We start from the raw sequence: 15952 nt of genomic DNA, 5'->3' as shown, positions 1-15952 counted from the left end.
TAAGCCAAGGTCCCACTGTACTTTGTTTTTCATTTGGCAGCCTATTTAGTGCATCCAAAAGATGGGGGAATGAAAATTGTAAAGAGCAATACATTGGGGAGACGAAACGTTCTCTAAAAAAGACTTTATCAACATCGCAGGAATAATACTAGTGGGCCTCAATCGGCAGTACATATGCACCTAAAACCTAGCAACCACTCATTTGACGACAAGGAGGTTAAAATCTTAGCGAAAGAAATTAGATGGTTTGAAAGGGGAGTAAAAGAAGCTATTTTCATAAAACGTCAAAATCCTTCACTAAACCGACATGGTGGTGTGAGGTTCAATTTGGATCATTCGTACAACAGACTGCTTAGGCAACATAGGCTTATTTATGCTGATGAGGTGATACCAGAGCAAATCAGGCCAGTCATCAGTCAGAACAATAGAAGTAATCAGTGGAGCCCCAAGGAGTAGTCCTCTGCTCCCCCCAAAGGGCCAAAACTACCAGCAAGACTTTAGTTCGTTGAAGAAGCATCTTAGATTAGAAGCGAAACGTCCGACACCTTCAAAGAAGTACAGATGACGGCTGAAGAAACCTTTGTGATGGTCGTTGTTGGCTTGATGGAATGGAGTGGCCGGTTTTGTCAGCATTAAACACTTGATGAGGAATGTAGCCTTCTCATCCACCATCTTGAGGAATGATTCATTGTAAGCTTTGGCAGCTTTATCGTCAGAACTGGCTGGCTCACCATGACGAATGACACTATGAATCCCTGTACGGCGCTTAAAGTTCTCAAACCATCCGTGGCTAGCCTTGAAATCATCAATGGATGACGAACTTCCAGGTTGCCTCTTGACGATATCCGAGTGAAGTTGCCGTGCTTTCTCTGCGATAATTTTACCTAGTTCCTCATAAATTGTATTCTCTTTAGCTGGGTTGATAGCTTTTTGCATCAAGTGTACAGATGGCTTGTGCGGTTTGTTTGTGGAGCCTGATTGATGGGATATTTTAACCTTGCAGTCTACACTCTGCCTTTGAACTATCAATAAAGTTGAAACGAGTCCAAATTTCACTGTGTTTTCTATTTTCCCACTCTCTCTGTCGTCTGCCAATCTATTATTATTTGCAGCTCCGTGTTTCTGTAACCACCCCTCCCTGCTGTGTTTTGGACCAATCACGTGCGGCTATAATCTATTTTTAAATTGCAGCCCTGTGTTTCTGTAACCCCTCCCCCCGTCCCCTCAACCCTCATTGCTGCGTTCTTTACCAATCACATGCGGTTTTAACCGAAGACTGGGGGCGGGGAATTGAGGACAAAAAATAGTTGGCTGCCATTTCCTTGTTAAGAGAACGGGCTCGTTCGCGAACGACACATCACTCATTGTGACGCTCTGTATGTATCCCGAAAAATAGTTTGTATGCCAAGATTAAATTCTTGTGAATTTAATGTTCGTAAGTCGAAAAGTTCGTTAGCCAAGGTGCTCGTAAGCACTGTGTGTATATATATAGATATACACACACACACACACACGCACACACACACACACACGCACACACACACACACACACACACACACACACACAAATTACTAGAGCTATTATCCTTCTTGAAGTCAGATAAGTAAAACAAGAATAAATTGTATTTACATTCAATTACCAAAGCCAGATGCACACTACCAGCACCTCCCCACCCACGACTGCGCACCCCGACAATGAATTAGTGTATAACATTTATAATATTTGCGCTTAACCTGCAGTGGGTGGATAACATTCCTCAGGAACGTGAATGACCAAGAGGTGACCTTTCTGTAGCGCTGAAGAGAATTCAGATTTTATCTTCGTCACGGTGGTCGTCAGCCAGTTGATATCAAAATCTGCTAGCAGCACTACAACGACCATGGACGAGCGCTCTTCAGGAGACGATTGGGAGAAGAGGGACACTAACGTTGAGATCAGATAGTTGTCCCTCTTCCTCTTCACCGATGATAGTCCAATACATAGATACTCTGTCGAGGAGAAGGTGTGAGCCGCTTTAAATCACATCATATCAAGTCCATCTATTTTCAACATCGCTTACCCTAAACAGTGCCGTGGAGAGGTACTGGAGCCTATCCCGATTGATTTTGGGTGGAAGACAATCTACAACAGTGGTTCTTAATCTTGTTGGAGGCACCAAACCCCACCAGTTTCAGATGCTCATTCACCGAACCCTTCTTCCAATGACTGTGCCTACTAACTGAGGCGGAGGATCCACCGAACCCCTGAGACCGACTCGCCGAACCTCGAGGGTTCGATCGAACTCAGGTTAAGAACCACTGGTCTACACCCTGCAATTAGTCGCTACTCAGGTGCAGGGCACATATTGAGACGAACGATCATTCACACCCAGATCCACACTGTCACCGAGTGTGAACCGACCTCACCTTGCCCGCACACACGTCAGGTGAGTGTAACATTACACTACTAGTAACGTGGCAAAAATGCATGCAATAAAAAAAATGAAATAAAAATCTGAAATACCTCAAGTAAGTTCTGTTCTACATCTCCTCAAATTGGATTTCGGTAAATGTTATACAGTGAGACCTCAACTTGCAAACTTAATTGGTTCCCAGACAGAGTGTGTAAGGCGAAGAGTATGGGAATAATCAATTCTCGGGTTTCCATAAAATATACTTTTCAAGTAAATAAGCCTTAAAACTACACACAACATACCTTATTCTATGTATAATAAATGTGCTATTGTATTGTAATGAAAGAAATACACTGCATTGTAACATAGTCACTTTATTTTACATTTGTGATGGTCATTGATGGCTTGATGGAATGGCGTTGGAGGTCGAAGGTCAAAGGGAATTGCTGTTTGTAAAGACAGGCACATTACATGAGGACTGTAATTCAAGAAATAAACTGTGCTGTAAAATAAAGTTTTATTTACCTTTTTGATGGTCGTTGATGGAAAATGGAAAGAGAGTCATCTTCCATAAGGACTGTTGGTAACTTAACCTCTGGTGTGGCTTCTCTTCTTTTTTCTTTGGAGACTCCTCATCATTTTTGCTGATTAAAAACCTCTTAATTGACACCTGTTGCTTTCTGACTTGTAAGGTCTTACAAAACTGAGGCATCACATTATTGTTCATCATGTTGATGATTGTCATAGCCACAGTCTTTTCTGAATGGTACTGTTCTGTACTGTACTGTAAAAGCCTGCACATCTTTCCACTTTGCCAACATTGCCTTTATGAGCTCACTTGATGCTGCAGCCATCTCCTCCTCAGATGTTCTCGAACCATCCTTTACTGGCTTTAAAATCCTCAATAAGCGGCGAACTTCCAGGTTGGCGCATGGCGATATCGGCGTGAATTAGCCGTGCTTTCTCGCATAAAATAGCTTTACTCACGCTGTCGCCGGATAGCTGCTTTTCGTTAATCCAAATTAACAGAAGTTTTTCAACTTCTTCGATTGCCCGAGACACCTTTTGCAACAGACACACCTTTGATGGCTTCTCTGTTCCGGAGAATGGTAGCAATGGTTGACTTAGCATAGCCGTGCTCGGCCACTAAATCACACAAACGTACACCTCGTTTGTGTTTTTCAATTATCTCCTTCTCAGCGACAGAGATTTTATTTTGTGTCTTCTTGGGCTGAACGAGCCTGTGGTTGGTTTTTTTTTTTCGGTCCCATCATAGTAAAATTATCAGCAAAAAGCTCCAAGTAGGCGATCGACGTGTGCATTCAATGAGAGGGGGTGTGGAAAGTAGCGCCGGCTGGAGCGCTGTCGGTCGTGTGCTTCCGCCGAAGATCACTCCGCCAGATCCGAAGGTCGTGCGCTTGATGGACCAGCCGTGGTGGGTGTCTTATTAAAATAGTGCTTATTATAAGGTTTAATCTTCATAAATTTGACGTTCGTAAGATGAAAGTTCGTAAGATAAGGTGTTCGTAAGTTGAGGTCTCACTGTAGTTAGTTATATAGTTATAGAGTTAAAATAGTTCATCTAATATTGCCCATCACAAGAAAATACAAGCAGTTTTCAATGATCTGTGCTAAATGCTGCAGAAAGAATACAGAGAAAGATACCCCTAGAGCCTGCGAGAGCGGGGGCGCAAGATGGCTCAACGACTGACAACACGGAACGAACCTAACTATGAGCAAGAACATGGCAAATAAGACAACGGCAGCAGGATACTCACTCAAGGTGTGCGTCTGTGGCTGGGCAAAAGTAACATCAGCTATCGGGTTAAAGATCCACCAAGGGAAGAGACAGTGCTTGGGAAAGCAGAGGCAAGGGCCTCGCATTGACCAATATTTCTTACGAAGTCAGACATCAAATAAGTCGAGTGAAGCACAGCGACGGGACGACAACCAAAGTTCGCAGAGCGTCTACACCCCTGTCAGGGACGATGGTAATGCACTTACAGAACGAAAGGTGGAAGAGCCCACACAACCACAGAGACCTCCCAAGGAGGACAAGATCAAAGGGCACAGACCAAGTGTGAAGTGGCCAAAAGCTATCGAGAAAAGAGAGTGGGAAACCGTCAATAACGATCTGACCAAAATCTTGGAACAACAAGTGGGCACAGCAGAGAAAAAGCTGGAAAATATTGGTGACATCATCTATCACTACGGGGAGGAGCGCTTTGGAGTGTACATCCGGAAAACCACCAATTCAAGACCACCACCAACCAAATCCAGGAGGCAACAAGAGATAGACAGACTGGTCAGAGAAAGAAGGGACCTGCGAAAACAGTGGAAGAATGCCTCTGATTCAGAGAAAGAAGGTCTCATGCTGCTCCAAGGGGACATCAAATGCCGGTTGGCAACCTTACGAAGGGCAGAAAACATCTCAAGAACAAGGAACACACAAGAACACGGTTCTAAAAAAAACCCGAGTTTGTCAAAGACCTCTTCGTGAAGGACAAAAGCGGAATCCTGAAAACTTCCAAGCAGGAACAGCATCTGGAAAAGGTCCACCAGGACACAAAAGGGCAGGAAAAACTAGCTATCCCACATGACATCCCCCCTTTTGAACCACCAGAATTCAACCTTGAGACTGGCCCTCCAAAATGGAAGGAAGTGGACAATACAATACGGCGTGCAAGATCAGCATCAGCCCCGGGGCCAAATGGAGTTCCATATAAGCTCTACAAGAACGCACCAGATGTTCTGCGTTATCTTTGGAGACTCATGAGGATTGTGTGGCAGAAAGGGATAATACCAAAGGCATGGCGGAGGGCCGGAGGCGTACTAATTCCCAAGGAGAAGAATGCGGCAGACATCAGTCAATTCCGTCCAATTAGCCTTCTCAACGTTGTGGGGAAAATCTTCTTTAATGTTTTAGCACGGAGACTTTCCACCTACCTGGAGAAGAACAAGTACGTTGATACATCTGTACAGAAGGCTGGCATCCCTGGGTTCTCTGGTTGCTTGGAGCACACTAGTATGATCTGGCACCAAATCCAAGCGGCAAAGAAAGACAAGAGAGATATTCATGTCATCTTCCTCGACCTGGCCAATGGCTTTGGCTCAGTTCCCCATAACCTTCTCTGGGAATCCTTCAACTTCTTCCATGTTCCATTACTGCCTTGGTAAAAGCCTACTTCGAAGACCTGCAACTCTGCTTCACAACACCTGACTTCACAACATCATGGCAGCGTGTAGAAGTCGGCATCATGGCAGGTTGTACGATTTCACCCCTGGCCTTCACAATGGCCATGGAGGTCATCATCAGGGCCTCAAGGTGGGTGGTGGAAGGTGAGCGAACAAGGAGTGGGATCCACCTCCCACCTATCCGGGCATACATGGATGACAAGACCACCTTGACCACTACCGCAGCTTGCACTCGGCGGCTACTTGGAAAACTGCAGGAAAACATCAATCGGTATGTGAAACGCTGGCTTGGTGTTCCACGCTGTCTGTCCAACATCGGCCTTTATGGCAAAGGGGTCTTTGAGCTTCCAATCACAAGCCTCACCGAAGAGTACAAGTGCGCTAAAGTGACACTTCAAATGACCCTCACAGACTCCAGAGACCGGAAGATCAGTCAAGCTGCACCCCCCTATCAATGGGACGGAAATGGACGCCATCCATTGCAGTGCAGCAGGCCACAGCAGCCCTAAGGCACAGCGATATTGTGGGACACGTTCAGCGCGGAAGAGGGAGGTTTGGCCTTACAAACAAACCTTCTTGGCGTAAGGCTTCAACATCGGAAAGAAGGAAAATGGTGATAGCAGAGGTGCGCCGCGAAGAGGAAGCTGAAAGAACTGCACGGGCTGTCTCTCTTGCCAAGCAGGGACAATGGATGAGGTGGGAAGGCCTGGAGAAGAGAAGGCTCAGCTGGAAGGATCTCTGGGAAATGGAGGCAAGCAACATCAGCTTCATCATCAGAGCTATCAATGATGTGCTCCCATCTCCAAAAAACCTCCACCAATGGTATGGCGAAGATCCAACCTGTGACCTCTGTCGAACTCCAGGAACTCTCAAACACATCCTGACCGGTTGTAAGACCAGCCTCACACAAGGCCGCTACACCTGGAGGCACAACCAGGTCCTGAAGAGTTTGGCAGTTGTCCTTGAGAGCAAGAGGAATACCATCAACTCCTTGCCAATGAGAGCCACCACGTCCAGCACAGCACCATTGACTTTCATCCGAGAGGGACAGAAAAAGCCCAACCATCCTACTGCCAAACCAGAAGTTGGACAGCTATCCAGGGCCCGCGATTGGGAGATGCGGGTTGACATTGGCCAGCAATTGGTTTTCCCGGCGGAGATTGCAGCCACTACGCTCAGACCAGACTTGGTGCTCTGGTCCCCTTCACTCAAGGCTGTCTACATCGCAGAACTCACAGTCCCGTGGGAAAACTCTGTTGAAGAGGCCTATGAGCGCAAGAAGCTGCGCTACACAGAACTTGCAGTGGATGCGCAGCAGCGGGGATGGAAAACCAAGGTATATCCAATTGAAGTTGGATGCAGAGGGTTTGTGGCTTCCTCCACCATCAGGCTGCTAAAATACCTGAGTATCCATGGACAGGCTCTGCGGCACACAGTTAGGTCACTCTCTGAAGCGGCAGAAAGAAGCAGCCACTGGCTCTGGATGAAGAGGAAGGACCCTTGTTGGGCTCATAGGTCAGCAACCTAAGACCCCCCCCCCCCCCCCCCCCCACCAGCTTCTGAACATCTGATTGGGCATGGGACACAAGCGCAGGCGTGATCAACCTGTCGCTGGCCACCATCGATGAGGGTGTCTAGTGATTAAAAGGCCGAAACACCCAATGATTCTTTGGCACACTACTGACGATGTGTCCCAAATTCACAACCTCCCATCCCTGAGGCACAGCTCCCACACCACTCTCAACGTCAAGGCTCATGTAAGGATGTGGCGTCACACGTGTGTATGATTTTGAAGTGCGCCTTTCAACCCTTTCATGTCTTTCAATTCCTTGATCTCCTTGATGTGCGTCTCACCCTGACGCATAGCACACGCTTGAAAATGGTATAAAAGGAGCTGTCGCGGGACAGAGAGATTGGGCGAACCACGGGGCAGAATCATATCAGACTCATCTCGGACTCACGCCCGGCGGAAGTCGGGCGTCGGACGGACATCACGGCACGACTTGCTCAACTCCACACCACGATCAAGCTCTGCGCGTCACCTGCCTGGGAGATCTGACAACGAACCTACTTACAAATAAAGAGAAACATCAACCTCTTTAAGGACCATCCATTGGCACAAATGGACAGAATAACATCACGTCCAGTGTTTCATGATTCTCTTCTCTCTATCTCTTTATCTATTTCTATCTCTCTATATCTCTATCTATCCCTCTCTATCTATCTATCTCCATCTATCTATCTCTATTTCTCTCTCTCTCTACCTACCTCTATCTCTATACATCTCTATCTCTCTACCTCTATCTCTATATCTCGCTCAATACTGACAATGGCACACTACTGACGATGTGTCCCAAATTCACAACCTCCCATCCCTGAGGCACAGCTCCCACACCACTCTCAACATCAAGGCCAATCTCATGTGAGGACCATTCATTGGCACAAATGGACAGAATAACATCACGTCCAGTGTTTCATGATTCTCATGTTCCATTAAAGCAAATCAAACAAACCTACTCGATTGAGCGGTTGGTACCCCTGCAAGCAGTTGATAGGTCACGTTGAGAGGCAGGTAGTCTCCTTGTTCCACCCATGACTCCATATTGGCCATCCTTTCTGCCTTCCATGTTAAATTCATTAACACTGGCTCCTCTGATTTGTTAAGGTCCTGCAAAATAAAAACACCATTCAGTTCGCATGAATTCTCACCAATAGCTCATCTGTTATGTGTGAGTGTGTGTGTGCTCACACTGTTAAATGACTGTGAATGGTGAACAAAGTAGAAGACCCCCGCAACAAGCAACAACAGCAATACGGCACGTTTCTTTGAATGACGTCGCATTTCCTGTTGTGGATCTAGAAACATACATGCATAGATTGTCAAAATGTGGAACATGGTTAGCACTACAACTAATATAAATGTTTAAGTGCACTCAAGGGCAGCAATAGACCAGCTTCTGAAGGACTTCAAGCCACTGAAATCTAAATACTGTAGTCAAATGCATTAAAATCCACCCATTCATCCATGATCGCCTATCCCATCTGATTGTGGGCAAGGAAGGCTACATCCTTTTATGTGTATGGTTTGAGAGAGGCTATTGTATAATACAGTGGGACCTCGGTTTACGAAACCCCTGGTTTACAAACTTTTCGGTTTACGAACGTAACATTTATGAAAATTTTACCTTGACATACGAACTATTTTTCGGGATACACACGGAGCTGCCACAATGAGTGATGTGTCGTTCGTGAATGAGTCCGTTCTCCAAACAAGGAAATGGCAGCGGACTTTTTTTGTCCTCTATTCCCCGCCCCCAGTCGTCGGTTTAAGCCCCGTGATTGGTCAAGAACGCAGCAGTGGGGATGGGGCTACAGACAGAGAGAGAGTGAGGCCGCTCTCCAAAAAACAAAATGGTGTCTTCGGTTAAAACCACGTGATTGGTCAAGAACCCAGCAGTGTGCGGGGTTTGGGGTTTAAACATTAAAGAGACAGGCAAACAGAGAGAGAGAAAACACACACACACACGAAAGGGAGAGGACAGAGCTTGAAACAAAAAAAGAAAAGGGGAAAAACAAGTAAAATGGTGAGAAAATGGATAGAAAACAGTGAAATTTTTACCCATTTCAACTTTGATAGTTCAAAAGCAGAGTGTAGACTGGAAGGTTAAATATCCCATCAATCAAGCTCCACAAATAACCTGCACAAGTCATCTGTACACTTGATGCAAAAAGCTATCAACCCAGCTGAACAGATCACAATTGATGAAGAACTAGATACAGTGGTACCTCGGTTCTCGAATGCCTCACTGTTCGAACAAATCGGTGTTCCAACAAAATATTCGAGGTATTCTTGCTTCGGTGTTCGAACATCAATCGGTGTTCGACGCCAATACGACGCGTGAACGCGAGGGTGGGGAGCTGAGCGGCGCACAGGTGTATCACTCTCTCCGTGACCAACTGTTGTCGCGTGCGGGCGTGCAACGTTTGCGTTGTGTTGCCGCCGGTGCCGAGTATGCAAATTGCCAAACGAATGTTCGTTTGGCAATTTGCATACTCGGCACCGGCAGCCAATCAGAAGAATGCTTCGGACTACACTCTGACTCAAAAGTGTACTTCAGAGTTTTGAAACCCGCTGAGAAAGTGGAGTCAACGTGGCTCGTAGCGATTTGTTACCCGCTTACTACACCAAAAAGCAAATGGCACACGAGGGTGCAAAATGACGCAATCCCGGAAGATGACATACATTTACGGGATGCAGGGAAAATACCTCGGACCGTTGCGCATCGAAGGAAGAATCCAGGTACGGTGGCGAGTTGAGTCAATCATCATCCAGCATTGGCGAGATGATCGCGAACCGTATAAATGCCCCGTGTCTGTGATTAGAGAATTGACAGTAGGTGGAGGGCGGCCGGGATACACACTCTGTCTGGAAACCAATTAAGTTCGTAAGCCAAGGTCCCACTGTAGTGTAGTATTGGATTTCTATAACTGTAACATCATAAGAGTGGCATTATATAATTGTCTATGACGCTAAGTCACCAATGAAGACCCAGGCATCAAATATATGCCCGATCACTGACCTTGACTTAAACTACTGATTCTATAGAATTTTCAGTATAAAATGGGAAAGAATGTCAATGAGTCACATAAAATGCAAACGAATAGAGAGATGAGCTTTCCCCAATTTATGATACATGACTGGGTTTGATAAACTGGAATCATTGTTGCCAAACCACTGTGAAAGTGTGCCTTTCAACCCTTTGATGTATTTGATGTATTTCAAGTGAGCCTGACTCATTCCCACGCATATATAAATAGCCAGTCCGGGACAGAGAGATTGGGGGAATCACGGGGCAGAACCATTCGGACTCAAACTCAGACACACACGCAACTCGTAAAGACCCGCACAGCGTTGGGCGTAGTTTCACAGCACGACTTGCTCGACTCCACAATCAAGCTCTGGGATACATCGACGTGTCACCTGCCTGGGAGATCTGACAACAAACCTACTTACGATGAAAGAGAAACATCAAACTCTTTATTGGCGGCTCGCCAATTGGCTGGCTCAGCCAGGAGGTCTCTTCTTCAGCCCAATTAAAGCTCCGAATGGAAAGGACCAGATTTCCCAGCCACCCGTGAACCCAGCATCTTCACAGCAAGACCCCTCAAGCCGAGCTCCCGAGGGGCGGCCCTGCCACCACCCGTGGGCGCCCCGCCTCCACCATGATACCTGCCGCACCCTGATGGCCAACACCGTCCAATTCGCCTGGCGACTCTGCAAGTAGCTGCATCGTTTATGTCCATGATCGGACATTGCTTATGTCCACGATCGGACTTCGGGAAAACGCTTCATGGTCGACTTGTCCACCAATGTCAGCGTTCTTCCTCAGTCTCCTGCAGAGCGCCATGGCGGTGCGATCAACGTCACAGTCGCCGATGACCGGCCTGTCCGTGCCCGGGAGCACGACCAACCCCACGCTCCTTCGTACTCACGCTCTCATCGATTCCCCAACTCGACCGACGCCAGCTGAATGACTCCGCGGTGAGAAGACCTTCCGGATTCAACTCGACGGCTGCGAGGAAAAGTTCCTTTGATCTAGTCAAACTGGCAGTCGTAGAGCACTCGTTGCAGTTGCCCTGTACAACAACTTCAGACACTACCAAAACTTCCCCGGCCACCTCCCCACCTCCCGTCATCGTGCCTGGCCTCTCCGTGTCGCAGAACGACTTTTTTTTCTTTATTTTTCCTTCATCGCTTTCAGGGACTTCGGATCCAGGAGGGGAGCCCTGTGGCGTCACGCGGAAGTGCGCCTTTCAACCCTTTCATGTCTTTCAAGTGAGCCTGACTCATTCCCACGCAGGCCAAGGGTATATAAGTAGTCAGCGTGGGACAGAGAGATTGGGGGAATCATGGGGCAGAACCATTCGGACACACACGCAACCCGCAGAGACCCGCACAGCACGACTTGCTCGACTCCACGCCACGATCAAGCTCTGGGATACATCTATGTGTCACTTGCCTGGGTGATCTGACAACGAACCTACTTATAGAGAAACAGCAAACTCTTTAAATACTTACACCAGTGTTTTTCAAACTTTTTTGAACCACGGCACATTTTTTACATTGGCATTTTTTTTGCGGCACACCACTAACCATCTCGCAGGAACGAGGCAATCGGTGACGCGTTGCCACACGGACGAATATTAAATTGCACTCCCAGTCTTTTCAGCATGTACACCGGCCAATGACATAATACTGGCAGAAAATGATTAATACACGTTTGTAAAATTTTAAATTTGAAAAAGGGGCATTGGATCGTTTCTCACGGCACACCTGACGATCTCTCACGGCACACCTGACGATCTCTCACGGCACACTAGCGTGCTGCGGCACAGTGGTTGAAAATCACTGACTTACACCATCCCGGGAGCAATATGAAAATAAGCATGGAGTGTGAGGTCACGGAGTTTTATCTTTAGCTGCAGGCTGGGTTGCTAACTATCACTGTTTATGTTCACTGACAACTGTTATACACAAATGATACTCAACAGGTGCCATGAGACACTTGCAATGAGACATTATCAACTCAGCTGTTTCCATCTAGCACTTTAAAGGTGTATGGCAAATCATTCAGTTTCTCTTCATATGTTCGAAAATGATTAAAATATATATTTTTGTTCTCCCGTAGCGTATTGTTGCGGACAGAATAACACGCACTTCGATTTGATGACCGGTTTAAAAAAATAAGTCTGAACTATTGACCACCGACTGGCATCAAGAAAAAAGAGAAAAGATCATCATCTCAGTACAGTAATTCATACTTTCTGTGCATTGTTTCGCCTCAAAAGAGGTGAAACAATGCCAAATATCACGAATTGTAGATGTAAGAATGTTCAGGAATCATTTCGAGTTACGGATGGCGCTGCAATATACACCCATCTCAAAGTCCAACTATAGCTCTCCAAGTCCACTACACAAGTAGATACTGTTTTTTTTAAATTAAAATACCCTACAAATTGAGAGGTGACAGCCAATACAAAGACTCGAATAACAAGTGACAGGTCAATAGACATTTATGGACCTTTAATGTCTTATGTATTATTTTTCAGAAAGCTTCATTGGCAATGCGCTTTTTTCGACAGATGCCAAATTTAGCAAGACGTTCTTGGGTAAATCGCTAGTTTATTCACGCACAACAAGACACGGTTATTCAATTTCTAGAAATAAAATGCAACTCAAGAAGAGTAACAGGTGACCAACTTTGAAACAGGCGATTGCAATTCAAACTCCACCATGCGTCACCAGACGCTTAAGAACACAATACGTACCTGTACAAGATTGAGAAACGCAGGGTTGACTACATTGCTTGTTATTTCGTCAATGGGAAATAAATAAATACGAGCTGACAATGAACAAAAAGGAGGGGCGTATCTAAAGCGCAAAGAAATAGAAATACAAACTTTGTCCAAAAGAGCACACTCATCTGTGTTATAACCTTGCGTCAATGCTCTGGAGTGCTGGGCCGTCAGGAAAAACGAGCACACCACATCCTCACGGCCGTGGAAAGGAGACACTAGGAACCACTGACACACTCATGGCACCGTGGTGGGACAGCCCCCCTGTGACGCGTTGCAGTCAAATTGCGTGACCTTACCACAGTGCTACACTACACTCTCCCTGAAAAATTCTGAGCAAATTCCAAAGGCCATATCTCTGGTTAAACAGTTTTACAAAGTGTTAGGTCTCTCGCTAAATATAAATAAATGTGAATTGTTAGCAATGAGATCATGTAGTGAGTCTGGACTGGACTACAAACACGGATGCCCTAATCAAAAAGGGACAGAGTCGCCTCTTCCTACTCAGGAAACTGAGGTCTTTTGGAGTTCAGGGGTCACTCCTAAAGCCTTTCTCTGACTCTGTGGTGGCTTCAGCCATCCACTATGGAATTGTCTGCTGGTCAGGCAGCATCACCACCTGGGACAGGAAAAGACTGGAGCGCCTTGTCAAGAGGGTCAGTTTTGTCCTGGGCTGCTCACTGGACTCTCTGGAGGAGATGGGCAACAGACGGACGCTAGCTAAACTAAAAGCTATGATGGACAGCCCCTCCCAGGCCCTCCTGCTCACCCTGACAACACTGGGTAGCTCCTTCAGCCAGAGACTATTACACCCGCGCTGCAAGAAGGAGAGGTACCGCCGCTCGTTCCTACCGACTGCTGTCAGGCTTTGCAATTCTCAATGATCACATGTGAATGTAAAAATGTAATATGGGTTGATGCAATATATCAATATGCATTTCTTGATACTTGCACTATGTACAGTTTTCTTATGAAACGATTTTGCACATTTACATTTGCACAGTATACAGTTGACATTTTTATTATGTTATGCTTAGAATATCTTGTTTTCTATCCTTTCACCCCACACCCCATCCCCTTTCAATTGCTGCTGTGGACTGCAAATTTCCCCATTGTGAGACAAATAAAGGTTTTCTGATTCTGATATGCTATACAACATACCTATAAAAGCCATCTCTTTCAACAGTAGCCCAAATGGAACTGTAAAGTGCCTCTTTGCAATTTTTGGATGATGATACTAGTGCAGCGTGTTCGACCGGAAACAAATTCCTTGTGTGTTCTACATACTTAGCAATAAAGATGATTCTGATTAAGAAAAGTCAAGTGACGTATCGAGGTATTGTCATTGCCAAACTGAACTGCTTCATGTCATCACAAAGAGGGTACAGCAAGTCCTGAAGAATGAATGTCTCTCTGTGTCTTTGTTTTGTCATAGTGTCGCTATGCTGTCATATTATTTGTTATTTAGTTTTTTTTTTTGTTATTTTGACTTCAAGACGGCGCCGCGAGAGTGGCTGCCTTTCCAGCAGCTCATGTATTTTGTTTTTCTACTTTCATTCCTTTCATCACTTTGCTGCTGTGAAATGTAAATTTCTCCACTGTGAGACTAATAAAGGCATATCCAATCCAATCCAATCCAATCCAAAGAAGACGAAGAGCGTTCTCATCTAAACCTCGATCCAATAATTGATAAAACCAAGAAGGGGTTTAATCATTGGTTACAAGGGGATCTATCACTAAACGGAAGAATAAAAAAAAACACTGCTATTTTTTTGTAGTACAGTGGGACCTCGGTTTACGAACACCTTGCCTTACGAACTTTTCGGTTTACGAACATTAAATTTATGAAAATTAAACCTTGGCATACGCACTACTTTTCGGGATACACACGGAGCGCCGCCCCACCATGGCTGGCGGAGCAATTTTCGGTGGAAGAACACTAAACCACACGACCGAACAGCGTCACAGCCTGCCTACCTTTCCACACCCTTTCCCTGAGTGCACATGTCGTTCGTCTTCAATGATTTATCACAGATAGTTTTGCTGTTATGGGACCGAAAAAGACCCCATCATAGGCTCGTGTTCAGCCGAAGAAGACACAAAACAAAATTACAGTCGAGGAGCAGATTATTGAGAAACATGAACGAGGTGTGCGTTTGTCTGACTTAACGGCCCAGTAGCAATATGTTAAGTCCACCATTGCTACCATGCTTCGCAACAAAGAAGCTACAGTATTAAAGGTGCGTGTGTTGCTAAAGATGTTTCTGTGCTGTCAAAGCAAACGGTCTCGGGCAATAGAAGAGGTTGAAAAACTTCTGTTAATTTGGATTAACAAAAAGCAGCTAGCCGGCACCAGCGTGAATAAAGCAATTATATCCGAGAAAGCACGGCAAATTCACTCTGATAGCGTCATGCGGCAACCTGGAAGTTCGCCGTTTATTGATGATTTTAAAGCTAGCAACGGATGGTTAGAGAACTTTAAGCGCCGTACAGGCATTCAATGCATTACTCGTCATGGTGAGACAGCCAGTTCTGACAGTAAAGCTGCCGAAGCCTACAAGGGATCAGTCCTCAAAATGGTGAAAGAAGAAGGCTACGTTTCTCAGCAAGTATTTAATGCAGATGAGACCGGCCTTTTTTGGAAAAAGATGCCTAACCGGACTTTCATAAGACAGGAAGAGAAGTCTGAACCCCATTCCATCAAGCCATCAACGACCATCACAAAGGTAAATAAAACGACTTTATTATACATTGCAGTGTACTTCTTTCATTACAATACAATAGCACATTTATTATACATTGAATAAGGTATATTGTTTGTAGTTCTAAGGCTTATTTTGTTGAAAATTATATTTTATGGAGACCTGGGAACATATTATTCTCATTGTAATGGTTTCCTATGGGAAATAAATTTTTGGGATACACACTTTTTGCCTTACAAACTCTGTCTGGGAACCAATTAAGTGCGTAAGCCAAGGCCCCACTGTACTGTATTGAACTGGTGCATT

General features: G+C 45.5%; 1 protein-coding gene across 10 annotated transcripts in view; it reads right to left on the bottom strand.

The window, feature by feature from the left end:
* The window catches only part of LOC148903443 (alpha-1,3-mannosyl-glycoprotein 4-beta-N-acetylglucosaminyltransferase C), a 20006-nt gene extending 5439 nt beyond the window's left edge, over window positions 1-14567 (bottom strand). For 3 of the 10 annotated variants that reach the window (XM_089002792.1, XM_089002800.1, XM_089002785.1), the window contains exons 1-4: window positions 12918-14564; window positions 8338-8444; window positions 8106-8256; window positions 1735-1989 (exon numbers count right to left, since the gene is read on the bottom strand). In XM_089002792.1, the coding sequence (XP_088858918.1) occupies window positions 1735-1989; window positions 8106-8256; window positions 8338-8430 (499 nt within the window). In that variant the 5' untranslated portion in view covers window positions 8431-8444; window positions 12918-14564. Of the gene's footprint in view, window positions 1-1734; window positions 1990-8105; window positions 8257-8337; window positions 8445-9855; window positions 9962-12917 lie in introns of all 10 variants that reach the window. The other 7 variants (XM_089002810.1, XM_089002848.1, XM_089002839.1 and 4 more) reach the window with 7 other exon arrangements.
* Between the last annotated feature and the right edge of the window lie 1385 nt (window positions 14568-15952).

The sequence above is a fragment of the Hippocampus bargibanti genome, linkage group LG01, assembly GCF_051943395.1.
Source record: "Hippocampus bargibanti isolate YZ-2025 linkage group LG01, ASM5194339v1, whole genome shotgun sequence".
Classification (NCBI taxonomy): Eukaryota; Metazoa; Chordata; class Actinopteri; order Syngnathiformes; family Syngnathidae; genus Hippocampus; species Hippocampus bargibanti.
The sequence above is the reverse complement of the archived record's forward strand: the minus strand, read 5'-3'. Positions and strand labels throughout refer to the sequence as shown.